Source organism: Coturnix japonica, chromosome 3 (genome assembly GCF_054131305.1).
Source record: "Coturnix japonica strain WE chromosome 3, WE-NBRP24, whole genome shotgun sequence".
Classification (NCBI taxonomy): Eukaryota; Metazoa; Chordata; class Aves; order Galliformes; family Phasianidae; genus Coturnix; species Coturnix japonica.
Window position 1 is genome coordinate 27,356,159 of NC_140665.1, and position 15,459 is coordinate 27,371,617.

A 15,459-nucleotide genomic window follows, 5' to 3' on the forward strand; every position below is an offset into this window, starting at 1 on the left:
ATTGTTCATGGCAAAGGGAGCTTTTTAATGACTTCAATTAACAGAGAGAGAACTCCAGTTAGCTCTTGCTATACAAAAGTGTCCACAATGTCATTAAAACAAGATTTACAAGTGTCATAACTCTCAGCAGCATAGTCAACAATACAGCCAATCATTACAACTGAGCACCAAAGGAGAAGGGGGGGAACCATCACACCGAGTAACAGGAAGGAAAGAAAGGAGAATGGGGGAGGGAGTGCAGAGGAAAAAAAGAAAAGTCATTTTTCTTTTCAGTCTAAATCGATTTTATTCTACAAAATGCTACTCGGTTAAAATTGTAATAGCAAAATCATTTTTAATATGTTCTTTCTTCCATAGCAGCAAGCTTTCTCTAACAAGCTTTTTGTTTTAGTGCAAATACTGTAGGCCTGTATTACAGTAAAGTAACAAGAGCAGAGAAGAGACAACACCAGAGAGAACACCTCAGAGATGAGATTCTCCAGGGCTGCAAGAACGATACCAAGATCACAACGAGCAAAGAAGGGTCCCAGTTCAGTATTCGCCTTTAAGAACCTCCTTGGCAGAAACTATTCCACTGCAGACAAAGAAGAAAAAAGAAAGAAAAGGAAAAAAAAAAGAAAAACCATGAGCTAAAACTTTTGAGGAAAAAAAGATGATGGTGCCCCCAAACCTTCAATAATCCTCACGGTTGCTTATTAATTGCTGAGGCTCAATTCCATCTCTGGCATACACTGTGCAGCAGCAAAATGCTACTGATGCTTTACATTTCCACAGGGAAGTGGAACCGGAATCAGGCCCTTTTTGTCTGAGGATCTCAAAGTAGACTTCAGTGACACTAGTAACCTATCGCTCTAATAAAGATGCACTATCCCTTATTGATGTTACTTTGAACTACACAGTATATCAAGATATATACAACATTTTATCCTCTCACTGAGCAAAAACAATTGGATACTTATTTTCTACACATTTTAATATGGTTTTAATATCAAGTAACCACAAACAAGAAAGTGGAATAACCCTTTAATCATACAGGATAGGAGGGGAACAATTAAGTAAAACAGGATGGAACTTTATTATTATCTTGTATTCTGAGGTTTCTCCTCAACTCCACCTACTGTTCACAGAGGAATGATAATGCATCTTTAGAAACATCTTTTTTTTTTTTTTACATTTTATACAGACAGCAAAACCCAGAATCTTTTATTTAAAGAAAAAAAAAAGCCTAAAAAAAGAAGAAAATTGGAATATTTTTAATGCTTTCTTTATTATATCCAAGTCTTGAACAAGGAAAAAAAAAAAAAAAAAAGATGTAAACATGATAAATAAATAAGAAATAAAATGTAGATTGTTCCCCCCACCTCTTAAAATGTTTGACTTGGCCTTCCTAATGCAAATGAACTTCTAAGTGTCATAACAATAAGATTTCTTACATTTCAGAAGTCTTTCTTGGAATGAGAAAAAAAAAATAATAATAATAATAAATCAACAACAACAAAAAAAAAAAAAGCAGAAAAGCAACAACCAGACACCAGGAATGCAAGTTGGGAGGATGTTAAATTAATGGCGGGCAGATCTGCTGGAGCAGGCACAGAACGGCTGCCTGCCAATAAATAATAAGATACCAGGGAGGAGAGGGGTGTCTTAGGTTTGTTTTTGTTTTCTTTTCATTTAGGATAAAGGCCAGGTGGATCCTACATACAGTAAGCAGCAAAATTAAAGGTTCAGATGAACTAAATAGATCATTTAAATAATAATTATAAAAAAACACAACAGAGAGCTACTGTCCCCAGCAGGTTGGTCCCAAATACCATCACACCACAAGCAGTTTGAGACTAACCCTGTCTCCACACCTACGAGAAAGGAATGGATGAAGGCAGTGCCACAACCAGAGAGGGAGGAAGAAAGAACAAGGGCAAAATTGGAATGCTGAGCATCGCCTAGAAGCTGAATGTCTCCTTCAAGCAGCTGCTACTGCCACTCCCAGTTGGGCACTGCTGAACTTCAGGTGCTGCTGGATGCTTCACTGGGCCAGTCACTAGGGGGTCAGTTCAATACCAGCTGAAATTCCCAGGGCCTTTTTCTATCAACTTCAACAACTTCTGCTCAGAAACCGACCCAACATCCCCAGTACGTGCAGAAGAACGTGGAGACACTGTACATTTAGGAATCACTGGGGAAGGTACTCAGGCAAATACCACTTATGGAGCAAGGAAGACACTCGATTCCCAAAAGCACACCAGTAAGCCTGTAAGGAATTATGCAGGGCCAGACCAAAACAGCAGGAGACTTCAAGCTGTACCTGTCTGCCAGCAACTAAACAAAGGCAATGCTGATTCACTAAATACAAAAGGCAGAAGACTGGCGATGCCAACACAGACATCCTCTAAGAGGTCTGAGGGAGAGAACAGGCAGGCACAAGGTATTCAGGGCTCTTTCAAGTAGCAGAAAATGATTCTCTTTTCTGGGCAGTTTCAAATTGCTCCTCACCAGTATCACAGGATAGTAAAGGGGATGTTCCTGTCCTACCTCTGAGAAGATCAAAAACAGGTCAACGTGCAGTAGGCAAGGGCCAGCTGCAGCTCCTTCTGGCAACAATTCAGTGAGCAAAAAGCTAAGGTAGGAATCACTGACTTCCTTGGGATACATGCCTCTCCCATGGGGATGGGGAGCAGGCATGGATGAGTGGCGAGTCCTGGTCAGGAACCTTCCTGTCTAGCATGAGAACTGTCAGTTTAAGGAAAAACAAATAAACAAACAAGTTTTGATGCTCGTGTGAGGGGAGAAGAATTCCTTTATCAACTTCACTTATTGAAAGAGCTCGATTTGAAACTTCTAGCACTAGTATAACAAGGGAAATATTTAAGCAATAAAGGAAAAACCTGCATTACTGAATCAGTTTTACACAGGAAAAAGATCACTCATCTTTCTATTGCTGGCAGCTCTTACAGATACCCCGGTTTAAAATAATAATAATAATAATTTAAAAATCAAAAACAGCCAAATAGTGTCCCTTTGAAACGATTAAAAGAATAGGCAGTGACCAGAGTTTGAGGGAATCCAGACCAGCTGAGGAAAGGTCTGAGCCTTATTAAATCCCAGTGGAGTTGGCAGGAGCTGCAGCAGTTCAGCATCTCACAGCACTGACCCTGTCATTACATTTTGTATTTCTCCAGGTCCAGCCTGACCAAGAAATTCCCAAGTTTCAGCCAATTTAAATACAATAATAATGAAGAAAATCTCACAATAAATAGCTGCCATCACAGCTTCAACAGCCTGGACTGAAGAGCCATCCCCTAAGCAGCTTAGCTATCCTCATGTGCACAAGGTCATGGTTCATCAGTGCCTTGACACCTACAGGAACTGAGCTTGGCTCCAAGCAGGAAAAGTTTCACACATTGCTGTTCACAGCAGTGAACTTACTTCAGCACTTGTGCCCTCTGTGAGCACTCAGTGCTAGAAGCCAAGCCCACACACTGGAGAATACAGGGACTTAATGCTGGCGGAAGAGCCCTCTGATTTACTTTTGGCCTTTAGGCCAGTCAACCCCAGCAAAACCAGATCAACTACACTGCAAATACAAAAAAACAACGGAGGCCAGAGACTAAGGTGCAAAAAATGGTAACTGATTTTCCTCCAATGTCAACCTGTCAGTCACACCAGATGTTATTAGAACTTCAGCTACACCACTGCCGCCTGGTCAGGAGCACCTCAAGGCCTGTGCTGTGCTGGAGGCTGGACTCCTGCCTTCCTCCAGCCTCAGAAACTGAGAAGCTCCGAGTAAACTCCAGCAGCAAGTATCAACTGTGCAGAAGTGTGCTGTTGTGTTTCCCAACAAGGAAAGGGCACAAGATCCCTTCACCCTTCTAACCTCTGCCAGTCTCCATAGTGCCACCTCTTTCGGTAGTATGTTCTGAAAAGGACAGGGGACAATTTAACTAACAGGAAGAGATCAGCATCTGAGTCAGGGGCCCTGATGGGAAGGAAGATGAAATACTACCTAGAGAACGAGCAGCCCAGAAGAACTAAACAAGTCCAGCAGCAGATCTGGTATTATCAAACTGCAGCCAAAATCCTGCCAAAGACACAAAGTGCCAACTCAGCAGCTTTTCTGGTGCCACTTTGGCCCTGAGATGCTAACTTGGCTTTTGAGGAGCCCAAGGGGATAAATATATCTACTTGTTAAGAGGAAAAAAAAAAAAAAAAAAAAAAAGTCCTCCATGTGAGCCTCCTGTTCTCTCCATTCACTGTGTCTGTGTCACAGGTAATGAGCTCTGCCCTTGCCAATGAGCCCTTGGGCTCCTCTTGGTCCCCCCTCACCAGCTCCCAGGCATCCCCTTCCCAACAAGGCAATTGTGCATGTTTCCCACAGCCCATCCCAAGAAAGATCCTTTAGAGTTCAGAACAACTGGATGAAATGTCATAGGATCGACAACACTGGAAATTATAGGCAGAGAAAGAGAGGGGAGGAAAGAAGAAGTTGTAAGGTAACTAACCAGAAAGATCTAAGCACAGAGCATAACTGATCAGATCAATTCACAAAGCAAAGGGATGGCTAGCAACTGTCTGCAGCTCGCCTTCAGTCCTGGCCAGCAGTGCTCTCCAAGTCCACTATGGTGCCAAGATGAGGTTTCCACCGGCAGACCCTACAGAGGAGAAACTGCCCTCTCCACAATCAGTCCTGGTGCATCAGTCCCACCCTTGCCGTTTCCTGCCTCCAGAGAGCTGGCGTTGGCCCTCACTCTCTTTCCTGGAGCTGCAGCATTTCCCCATTCTTGTTCTTGCTGCCCTTGTGCTTGAACGATCCTGTGCCTGTCTCTAATCCCATGGAGGGGTCTCCCCATGGAGCTGGGCAGGGGATGTAACACACTGGCAATGGGGGGCCTCAGGGGATTACAATGCCAGCAAGGTGGGAGAGTTCAAGGAATCCGAGGACTGGTCGCCGCTGCTGCTGCTCCTCCGGTGAGCTTTGGAGCAGGACTCAGACGGGGAGAGAGGAGACTCCTGATCCAAGACGTTGGGGTAAGTGAACACCAAGTTGGAGGAACCAGGAGTGATGGCTGGTGTTGAGGTCACCACGATGGGAGTGTTGAGTGCCTCCTCCCCATAATAACCTCCAGCAATGCTGATGGGCTTAATGACAGACCTCTGAGCTTTGTCAAGGACCAAGGAGGAAGATGGGATCTCTTCCTCCACGGGCTCCTGCTTCACCACCACTGCTCCGCTCGCTCCAGTCCGAACGCTCTGGAGGCTGCTGGTTGGTGGGCTCCGACGTTCCTCGGGGCTGATTTTACACACAGGGCTGTGAGCAACCAGCATGAACTCTAGTTTTTCCTTCTCCTTCTGGAGCTCAGCAATCTCTTTTTGAAGGACTGACTTTTCCTCCTCCAGCACCTCAGTTTCCTGCAGACAAAAAGGGAATAAGTAAGTATCTGAGGTTCTAGCACTGCTCCTGACCGAGAACATGGCCATCAAGTCCAGCTTCCAGCTGGTGTGGGCAGATACACCCCAGCCTCTTCATGAGCTGAGCAAGCACCAGGTGTTTGCTAGTTCAGCGTTATGCACTTCCTGTGTTTACCTAGAGGCTATTTCCAAACTTCACTAATCTAAGGGAAATAAATAGTCTTCTCATGAGCCCACCTTTGTTATATCATGGACAGTTACTACAACTCTTGGGGAAATATAGCCCTTGCTACCTACATGAGAGACATCTTAGCAGGGAGGACTCAGATCCTCTACCACTGGGTTCTGTATTAAGGTTAAGTCATGTTCTTTTCATTTCCTAGATATAGATAGTATAAAGCTATCTCTCAGCTGTTTTCATTTTCTTTCTGTATCTCATACCCTAGATGAGGCCTTGCCTGTGACTTGTGCAAAAGATTAACAATTTCACCTCCACTGGATTATCCCTTGATGCATCCCAGGATTACTCCATTTACCTTTCCCCTGATCACGTAACACTGATGGCTCATAGTCAATCTGCGAGCAATTAGTATTTTCCTGTGTGAGGAGCTTGCAGAAGTACTCACCCTCAATTTGTCAGGATATGACCTCCCAGTTTGTACTCCTCTCACTTAATATTAGTTTAGTCATGAGAATCCTTACATTCTTCCTATAAACTGTCCAGCTTCCCCTGCACTGAGAATACCTCCCAGATTTGAGTCAGCAGCACATTTCACCGATGTGCTTTCACAGCAGGGAGATGCACGTTGGTCAGCAGGCTCTATGAGAAAAGACCTCCTAGGATGTTTTGGGCAGCCAGCGAAAAGAAATTAGGCTGCTGAGCCCTCACCACTGCTGACACAGGAGCAACGCCACTGGGCAGCCCTGGAGGGGGAAGGCAGCATGCATTTTACAGCATCTGCCCCAGATAGGTTGGTAGAGAAAGAACAACACCCTGCAAGCTGGTCCAAAGGGCAGGCAGCAAGGAGGGAGAAATGCATGCAGAGCACGTACCGCCTGGAGTTTCTCTGTTAGCTCTCGGCGCCTGTTACGACATTTAGCAGCTGCCAGCTTGTTCCTCTCTCTCCGGATCCTTCGCTTCTCTTCTTCCTCGGGCGACAGCTATGGGCAAGTGCCAAGAAAACCCACAATCAGATCTGAGCAAGGCATTCCTTGAAGTTTGTGAGGATTTAACCGCAGCGCAAAGAAAAGAAGGCCTGATCCAGCAGGATGCTCAGCACTCCCCCTCTCCACTGATGTCAGCAGAAGATGAAAGCGCCCAGTATCTCTGCGAGCACCAGGTCTTAGCAGAAGGGTGAGGAGAAGGCAGAGTGGGGAGCAGCGGGGGGAGATTGTGTAAGAGGACAGTGAATCTGCAACAAGGCCCAACAGATAAAAGATGCTCTGATTGTTTCACAACTTGGGTGGTACATTAAGCAAAACCAGAGTGTGATGTTGTAAGCGCCTCTTTCTTGAAAGAAAATATCTGCTGCTTCCCACACAAAAATAGTTGTTAACTTGAAGGTCGGGGATGGGGTAGGGGGAGAGGGAGATCAGCAGAGCTCTCATGATGTCTGTGAAGCAACAATTATTTATACCATCCCAAAATCTGACCTCAGATTTTCAAGCACTTGGAGCGATAACAGACTGCTTTTCACATCAGCAGGCAAGGCTCCAGTGATACCAAGGGCTTCCTGAGGCCAGCTGACATCCCCACTGATGTAAGTCAGGAGCGATTCCATAGAAACCCAGAGTTACACTCTTGCGACACCAGAGGAAGCGAGCAGGAGCCCACAGGATCTGGTGAGGTCAGGCCTAGCTTTGGGGATTTGAGATGAGCTCTTATAAACCCCAGCAGTGGCAACCAGAGCACCCACACCACGTCCTGCTCTGCCTAAGTCTGACCTTACACTGGCATTACTGCGACCGAGCCCAGAACCAAGATGAGTGCTCTGCAGGGCACTTGTTGGCAAGGGACAGGAAAAGAAACAAAAAAAAAAAAAAAAAAGAAAAAGAAACAAAAAAAAAAAAAGAAAAAAAAAAGAAAACCCTCTTCTCATAGAAGCTTTCAGTTTTAGTATCTTCAGAGATGTTAAAACTGCAAACGAGATTGTCTTCCTGCTGCCTTTTAGCGTTAGTTTTATTCTAACCTCATTTTGGTTTGTTTTGGTTTAGTTCATTTCCCTAATTTTGATCTCCGCAGTTTCAGGGAGTTTACTTCAGCCGCTGGGCATTCCCCTCTCTCTGTTCTGCTTTTTGCAGGCTCCTCTGCACCGTGGCAACAATTTCACCAGCAGGCAGCGCACCTCTGGGCACACGCTAAGGGACAGAGAAGCTTCTGGTGCTAGCTGGGACTCTGCAATGAGGACTTGGGGCCTGAGAGCTCCTCTACCTGCAGGTAACAATGCCCTGTCCTGTGACAGGGGCACCTCCCCCTGTGGGTTTTGGTACCCTCAGCCCTATAAGGAGCCCCAGCAGGCACACCCAGCATGGCACTGCCTGCTCCATTTGTGGCCTGTAGGTATGCAGGATAAAGTGTATTTGCGCAATTGTATCCATAAGGCAAAGCATAAGACGTGCACGCAAACTCTGGGATGACTCCAGGCCTGTGTATGTAGTTTTCAGGAACACAGATCTCACTGAAAGACACTGGGACCAAAATGAGCCTTCTCAGGACCTTCAGTCATTTGCAAGTTACCTATCTCAGATGTTGTTTTTTTTTTGTTTTTTTTTTTTTTGTTTGTTTACTTGTTTGTTTTAAATCTCATAGATGGGGCTGAAGAGGTGAATCTGAGCCTACTCTACATTAAAGCAGGTCTCAAATGGCATACTCTGTAAGCTGCACTGAATTTGTTTACAAGAAGTTTGCTTTGGCACTCCCGGTGTCCCCACTGCACTCACAAACTATAGCTGTCTCTTGTCCAAACCCCATGCACGCAGTCACTGGCAGAACCATTTATCGAGACAGGCTCCTTTCCTATGTTACACAACATTTTCCAAAAAGGCAAGCACCAGCAGTGGAAACCTGAGCCAAACAGTCACTGCACACAGTCCAGGTCCTGCCATAGCACGTGTCTAATCAAAGGGACTTGGATCGGAATGACCCATAGCAAATGGCCTGCAAACAAGCCACAGGCCAGGAACTGCTTGGCAGGCATCCTTCTGCAAATAACTCTGAACAACAAATAAACCAGAGAATATGGTGATCTCTTCACGGCCAATTTGTGAACACAGAGGCAGCCGTTTGTCAAACAAATTAGTCGCTGCTAATTATTCCCCTGGTTCTCATGAGCTTCCCCCAGCGTTGGACACCAGCCCTGGATGCTGGGATGGTAGGTGGCTGGGCCTGGCTGAAGGGACAGCACCTATCCTGCCCAGCGCACACAGGCCTGCAGTGAGTCCTTCAGGTCCCTACTGGGTCCTTTAGAGGTCCACACTACAGAAGATAATTGGAGTGTGAATCCAAACAGATGATATGGAAATAACAGCAGGGCTGCTGCATCTTATTAGGAACAGGCCTCACGCAGCAGTGTGCTCATACACTGAGGGCGCACAGCGCATCCTGTTACATTTCTCTGTGGCAACCCACAGAACTGCTGCTTAAGAGCAATTTGCGGAGTTTCAGATATTTCAGACTGGCCTGACGAAGGCACGGGCAGAAGTGGGACCAGCTACCCCACCCCACTATGCGAATGCCACCAGGATGGCAGCACATGGAGGATACCCATTTTGTTGCCTTGAAAAGGTCAGGGTGAGGAGGTGGGTGTAGATCAATGCATCCCAAAGGTTCTTTGTGACACTGGATGTGTTCTGGGGAGCTGCTCCTCCCTGCATGACACTGGCTGGCACTTGTGGTATCACCCAGAGTGAGACTGGAGCAGCGCAGGTGTCACAGAACAACAGAAAACACCAGTGGATGTAACCTAGGTAATTCTTAAAACTGATACCTATGTAAAGCTCTGGTTGCTCAGGGGTTTCCTTCTGCCTGGAGCAGCAGAGACACTCAGACCGAAACCCACAGCTCAACTTGAGAGTTTCACCTGCTCCTGAAACCCAGCTGCAACACAGCCTGGTGTCACAAGGCCTGTGATGGAGAGCGGATGAATCGTGTCACACACTGAGGAAGCAGCAAGAAAACCACAGTCCAGCTCACACTGTGCATCATCCTGAGAAACACCAGCACACGTACAGAGAGTGGGGCAGACCTCTGCTGTCCCCATGGGGCTGGGTGACAGTGTGAGAGGGCAGCAGGGGGACTCCCTTTGCATAGGGGAATTTGTACACATGCCATTGATTGCCTTGTATCCGCCTCCCCACGCAGTTACCTGCTCATCCCTTCGTCTCCGTCCCACTGTGGTGCCGATGGTTTTGATGACACCCGGTCGCTGAAGGGCTGTGTGTCCGGCCACAGAGGACAGCGGTGGCAGCGGGTGGCTATAGGGGTGCGAGCGAGAGTACGGGCTGGACATGGAGGTGATGACAGTGGGCTGCACCATCCACTGCAGGTCTTGGCTGGTTGTGATGGCGTTGATCGTGGGTATAAAAGCGCTGCCTGATCCTGGCATATCTACTCGAAATTTCTAGAAGGAAAGGTGGGGGAGAGAAGAGAGGGAGAGAGAAGAAACTGTCAGTGAAAGCAGAACATGACATATCCACAGAAGCTAGCCAAGACCTCAGGAGTGTCCCCAGCAAGGACCAGAGCAGTGCCTGAAGTAAATACAGCACTGCCAGCCCTGGCCCCTGCTGCATCCCAGTCTGCCCTGCGCCAAGCATTTGGCTTTGTAAGCTTCCTCTCGCAGCACCCTCACCTAGCCCTGTCCTTGTTCACTACCTCCTCAGCATCCCCACTGCTCCTTCCAGCACAGGGCAAAAGGGGAATTAAGGAGTTTTTAGAAAAACACACTGTCAGTCCAAAGAAAAGGAAGAGAAACTTAGGCTCTGAAGTGCCATTACTAAACAGAACAAAGCCACCTACCAAAGGATTCCCCCAAAATCCTGGCTTGGTCTGCATGAAGCTGGGTACAGCGACAGCAGCAGCTCACCTCTTGCTCAGAGGTTCTATACTTGCCACACACAGTGTGAGAAGCCCAGCCCAGGGATGGTTACGTGCAGGGATATGTATTTTAATAGCAGCCTATAAAATAGTTCTTAGGTTTGAGATCGGACAAGTTCCCTGCAGCTCTCTGCACTGTCTAGACAAAACAAGGCAGCAGTAAAAACCAAGGCAGTAGGTAATGATCTCCAAAATACGCGTACACCTAGTTTCAGACAGAGGTAAATCCATCTGTATAATACGCTGGCACTAAACTGCCAGGAAAACAATTGCTTGTCCCCGGAGGGGGAAGCAGGGGAGGAGGAATGCTTTTGTCTATGAAGAGCTCCCATCAGGAGACTTTCAATGGTGAGACCGGGCCTTACAAACAGGCACGCCTTGCTCCAGCTGCCTCCGCACCCACTGCGGAGGGTCGGAGCTCGTAGGACCCGCAGCCTGCAGCATTTAAATGGTCGTGCGGAAAACACCCGCTCTAAGGTCAGCACAGCAGCCTCGTAGGGACACGAGAGCCCTTGCATCAGCTTGACCTCAGCCCAGGTAAGTGTCCTAGATAAGGGACAGCACTTCACAGGTTTCCTTTTCAGGGTGTGCCTAGTCAAGCACCGTGCCCAAATGCTTTGTTAAAGCAAGGCTACTGCAAATAGTGTTCCACATTCTGATAGCAACAGCACTTTGGGCTAGTTTTATCCAGAAGACACCCAGCTGCCAAAGCCTGCAGACCAGAAGATCCAGTTTGAACGCAGATAAATGCCAGTTTACAGCTTTGGATAGCCCTAAATCTAACAAGAAAGGACAAGAGAAGGCAGGAGCGCATCTACTGAAGGGAGTGGGGAAACAATGCTAACAGGATGGCACTGAGACTTGGCAGAAGCCTCACCAGAACCTCTGAAGCTCACCTGCAGCTGGAGCCCAATGCAACCTCAGTGCACCACACACATCAGTAAATGCTACCCTCATGAGCACTGGCAATGGAGGCCCAGAGCTGAGCACTGTACACACCTCAAAGGAATTTACTGGTGAAAATCCCCTTCTTTATACTCTGCCCAGTGTAGGCTGTGACCACACGGCCCGCAAGAGGATGGCTCAGTGACTCCACAACCATCACATCGTTATGAAAAGATCTGAACTTCACAGCAGGGACAAAGTGCAAGACAAACCACAGGCGCGGAAATCAAGAGGTGCAAGTTCTGCTGCCAGTTCCACGAGTGCCTTCCACTGTGACCTTTGCCTACTTGTGCCACCACCAGCCTTTCCTGCACCCCAACAGAGAGAAAGAAACATCCTGCCTTCTTTATACGGATGCTAGAAGCTATGACTGCACAATGTATTGAGATTTTTTGGTGCTTTGCTATGCAAAGACAGCATTTGTGTTCCAGAGATAAGGACCTTTGTGGTGGTGTAACACCACTGTAGCCTCCACCCACTGACCTGCTACAAACTCCCATCAGAGCCCAGGAGAGTCAGACCCATCACCAGATCAGCCATGTAAGATACGAACATCTGACACAAGTCAGCCCCAAGTTACTAGTCAAGTGGCTGTCACCATCTGAACGCTGTAGAAGCCACTGGCAAACACCCCTTTATTTCACCCAGAGGGTTTCTGCACCCCCAGCACAGGCTTCCTGGACAGCAAAGAGAGGTGCTCAGCTCAACCACATTTCTCTGCTCACTTTCAGGCCAGGGTACGAGGCCATGCTGGCTGCAGCCTGTCTGTGCCATGCCCCATTGCTGCCACCGGTTTCCTTTTTCATCCCTCCAAGTATCTTAAGAATTCCCTCAAACCCGCATCCTGTACTCTCCAGAAGTGGTATTTTCCCCAGATACCTAAGCAGGGGGGCACATTGCTGAGCCTGCAGATAAGGACACCAGGGTTGCTGCTGGATTTTCCCTATGCTGTGCTTCCCACATGGCCAAGCCTTCCCACCAGGACACCTCACCACAGCCATGCCCCGTGTGCCTGCCCCACCTCCTCATACGCTGCTCCTGCTCCCAGGGGCACCCCTCCACCAGCTCTCAGCTCTCCTTATCTACAGGGACAGGTTGGGCCACAGCCAAACTGTGGGGCCGCACGCACAGCACGCACTCTGCTGCTGCTCTCCACCCGACCCAAGCAACACGCGGACACAGGTATCATTACACAAGCAGAACAAGGAGCGAGGAGGAGGCCTGTTGTTAGGAGTGCAAAGAGCTGAGCCCAGCCCTGGCTCTGCCTCACCAGAGCCGGCCCCGAGGAGGCCCTGGCCCTGCTGGGAGTGACACGCTGCAGGGCTTGCCCAGCTCGGAAACAGAGGAAGGAAAACACACACCAAAATACCTCCCCAAAAATCCACCTAGAGAGTCTTAACTAACACTCAGTTATCCAGTACAGAGCATAGGGCCAAAGCCTCTAACAAATAAAAGGCCCCACCAGTTGTCCCACACTGAACGCCTCCTTGAAGGACTGGACACAGCGCTGGGATATCAGGGGAGAGTTGCCCAGTCTGAGAGCACACAAATTATTCCCGTGAGGGGCTGTGCGTACCACATGGCAAGGCAGCGATGGGGAATAGAGCACGGCACGCAACTTGAAAGGAAAAATGTTCCAGTGCTGTGCTGTATGGGAAAAATAATTAAAAAGCATCAAAGTTTTGGCTCACAGACACAGTTTCCACTCAAGCATGTGACTGGTGCGTCTTCCCTTGCTTTGGGAAGAGGAAAAAAAGAAAAAAAGCCGAAGAAAAAATTTCTGCAATGCATATTTTCTGTGGCGATAAAGCCCCGCAGATCTGCCCAGCCCGGAATCAGCAGAACGGCCCCATTCCTGGGGGAAGGCAGCACTCGCATGTGATCCTAATCTACAACATCTGCAGGGACCGAGGGAAAGACGCCTCGAGATATCTCCGAATCCCGAATGCTCCTGCCAAGTCCCGAGCTGAGCCCGCGTCCATCACCTCCGGGTCCATCACCTCCGGGACCGGGCCGTGCCGTGGGACGCACCAGAGTTCGGGCACTGCCAGAGCACACGAGGGACGAGGAGAGGAACAGTTATGAACCCCTCGGCCGGCCTGAGCTCCGGGGCACGTGCCGGAGGACGGAGCGCAGGGGCCGCTGTCATGCGGAGCGCCGGATCCCGCTGCCGGACACGGAGATAGATGTGCGAGCTCGGCACGGCCCGCAGAGGGCACCCGAGAGATGCGATCGGAGGCGGCTGGGAACCGCAGCGTCATTTCTGGTAAAACTTCTTTAATGGGAGGAATGTCACGGGCTGGTACGGTTGGCAAAGTTTGAGACCGGACTTTTTTCTTTTTGGGTCTTTCTTTTTTACCTTCCCCCTCTTCTTCCCCCCTTCCTGACGATCTTACGGCTTCTCGATGGGAGGCAACAAGGCGCACCCGCCGCCAGCCCGATCGCACAGACCCACCCGAGAAAGAATAATACCGGGAGAAAAGGGGGAGCGCGACTCCGAAAAAGCCAAAGAGTGGGGAGAGGCGGGTCGATGTAAACAAGTTATGAAATAACTTCGGTTTGTATAACTGCCCCGGTTGTGTAACGCCTTCCACCCAAGTGGTGGATTGGGGCTATATGGGCGAAGAACCCATTTTTGAACGTTTTCTCGAAAAAAAATGGATAGACGGGCAAAGGAACGTCGCGCCCTTTGGGCCCGGCTTCGAGGAAGCCGCTCCCGTCCCCGCCGTCCCACTCGCCGCCCGAGCCCCGCAGCCGAGCGGAGCGGCCCCGAAGGAAGCGCGCAGCCCCGCACCGCCCGGAGCCGGAGCGTGACGCCGGGGCGGCGGAGCAGGGAAAGAGAACGGCCGGGAGCCGCGGGGATAAGAGTCGGTCCGCTCGTGTGCTCCGTAGGGGAGACGGCCCGGAGCGCCGCGGGACCGCTCGGAGAACCTCCCGGCACAGGGAAGGGGAAAGGACGGGGAACCGCCGCGCTGCCCAGGGGCGCCGCCCCGCCGGGAGCTCCGGGCGCGGTCCCCCGCACCCCCGTGGGTCCCAACCGCCGGGATGCGATCGCTCGGCTCCGGCCGCGCTCCACCCGCCGAGTCGAGTCCACGGCGCCCACCCCGCCCGAACGAGAAGCGGCGGATGCGGCCCTACCTGCTGCGCCGCGCCGGCCGAGTAGGGCTCGGGGTGTCCCGGGGAGCCGCTGCTGCCTCTGGAGGAGGTGTCGAAGCTCCCGGGATAGTCCTGGTACATGGTCCGAGCCCGGCCCGGGGGAGCCGCGTCCCCGCCTTCCCGCGCCGCGGCCGCCGCTCCCTCGCCGTCTCCCCGCCCCTCGCTCCGTGCCGACCTCTCGGGCTCTGCCTCGCGCCTCCCGCAGCGGGAGAGAGTCGGCGGCGGGAGAAGAAGAAGGGGGGAATAAAAGGAAAAAAAAAAGAAAAAGAGAAAAAGCGGAAAGCCGACCAAAAACTACGGCGGGCGGCGGAGCGCTGAGCGGGCGCCGAGCGGGGTTCAGGCAGTCGCAGCCCCGTGCGCTGCGTCCCGTCCCGTCCTCTCTGTCCGCGCCGCCCGAACTCGCCCCTCCGGCGGCGCGGCCCCGGCCCTGGGGCTGCGGGCGGAGCGGCTCCCGCCCCCGAACGCCCCTCGCTAAAAGCGGCGCTCCCGCGCGCGGTGACTCAGAGCCGCAGCAGCAGCAGCGCGGTGCCCGCCGTGACTCAGGGCACTGGCAGCGCCCGGCCCCACGCGCCGTTTATCCGGCCCCGCGCCGCCGCCGCCGCCGCACCATGTGCACCCGCACACGTCAAACCCGCGGCGCTGCCGCTCCGCCCCCCCCGCCCCGGCCCGGAGCCGCCCACCTGTCCCCGCGGGTGGGGACGGGCCGGCGGGCGGTGACTCCCCGCGCTCCGCCCCGGCTCCGCTCCGCTCCGAGCGGCCCCCGGCGGCCCGAGCGTCCCGCGTCGTTCCCTCGCTCGCCCCCGGCTCCGTCCCGCCGGCTGCCGGTAGGTCCCCGTCGATGTCTCGCCCCCCCGCCCGGCCGT

The 15,459-nt window shown here is 50.9% G+C and overlaps 1 protein-coding gene across 1 annotated transcript; it reads right to left on the reverse strand.

Annotated features, from left to right (window-relative positions):
• Positions 1–1,248: 1,248 nt before the first annotated feature.
• FOSL2 (FOS like 2, AP-1 transcription factor subunit) lies at positions 1,249–15,225 on the reverse strand. The gene is made up of 4 exons (XM_015857524.3): positions 14,579–15,225; positions 9,768–10,022; positions 6,457–6,564; positions 1,249–5,403 (listed from the first exon to the last, which is right to left on the reverse strand). Exons 1-4 carry the CDS (start codon positions 14,675–14,677, stop codon positions 4,894–4,896), a joined length of 972 nt encoding a protein of 323 aa, XP_015713010.1. The 5' UTR covers positions 14,678–15,225; the 3' UTR covers positions 1,249–4,893.
• Between the last annotated feature and the right edge of the window lie 234 nt (positions 15,226–15,459).

Excerpts from the sequence above, each read along its gene's own strand:
- FOSL2 (XM_015857524.3), bottom strand. The coding sequence starts at position 14,677 with ATGTACCAGGACTATCCCGGGAGCTTCGACACCTCCTCCAGAGGCAGC. Across the intron at positions 10,023-14,578 it reads CGGCCGGCGCGGCGCAGCAG|AAATTTCGAGTAGATATGCC; the intron begins GTAGGGCCGCAT and ends CTTTCCTTCTAG. Across the intron at positions 6,565-9,767 it reads GGAGACGAAGGGATGAGCAG|CTGTCGCCCGAGGAAGAAGA; the intron begins GTAACTGCGTGG and ends ACTTGCCCATAG.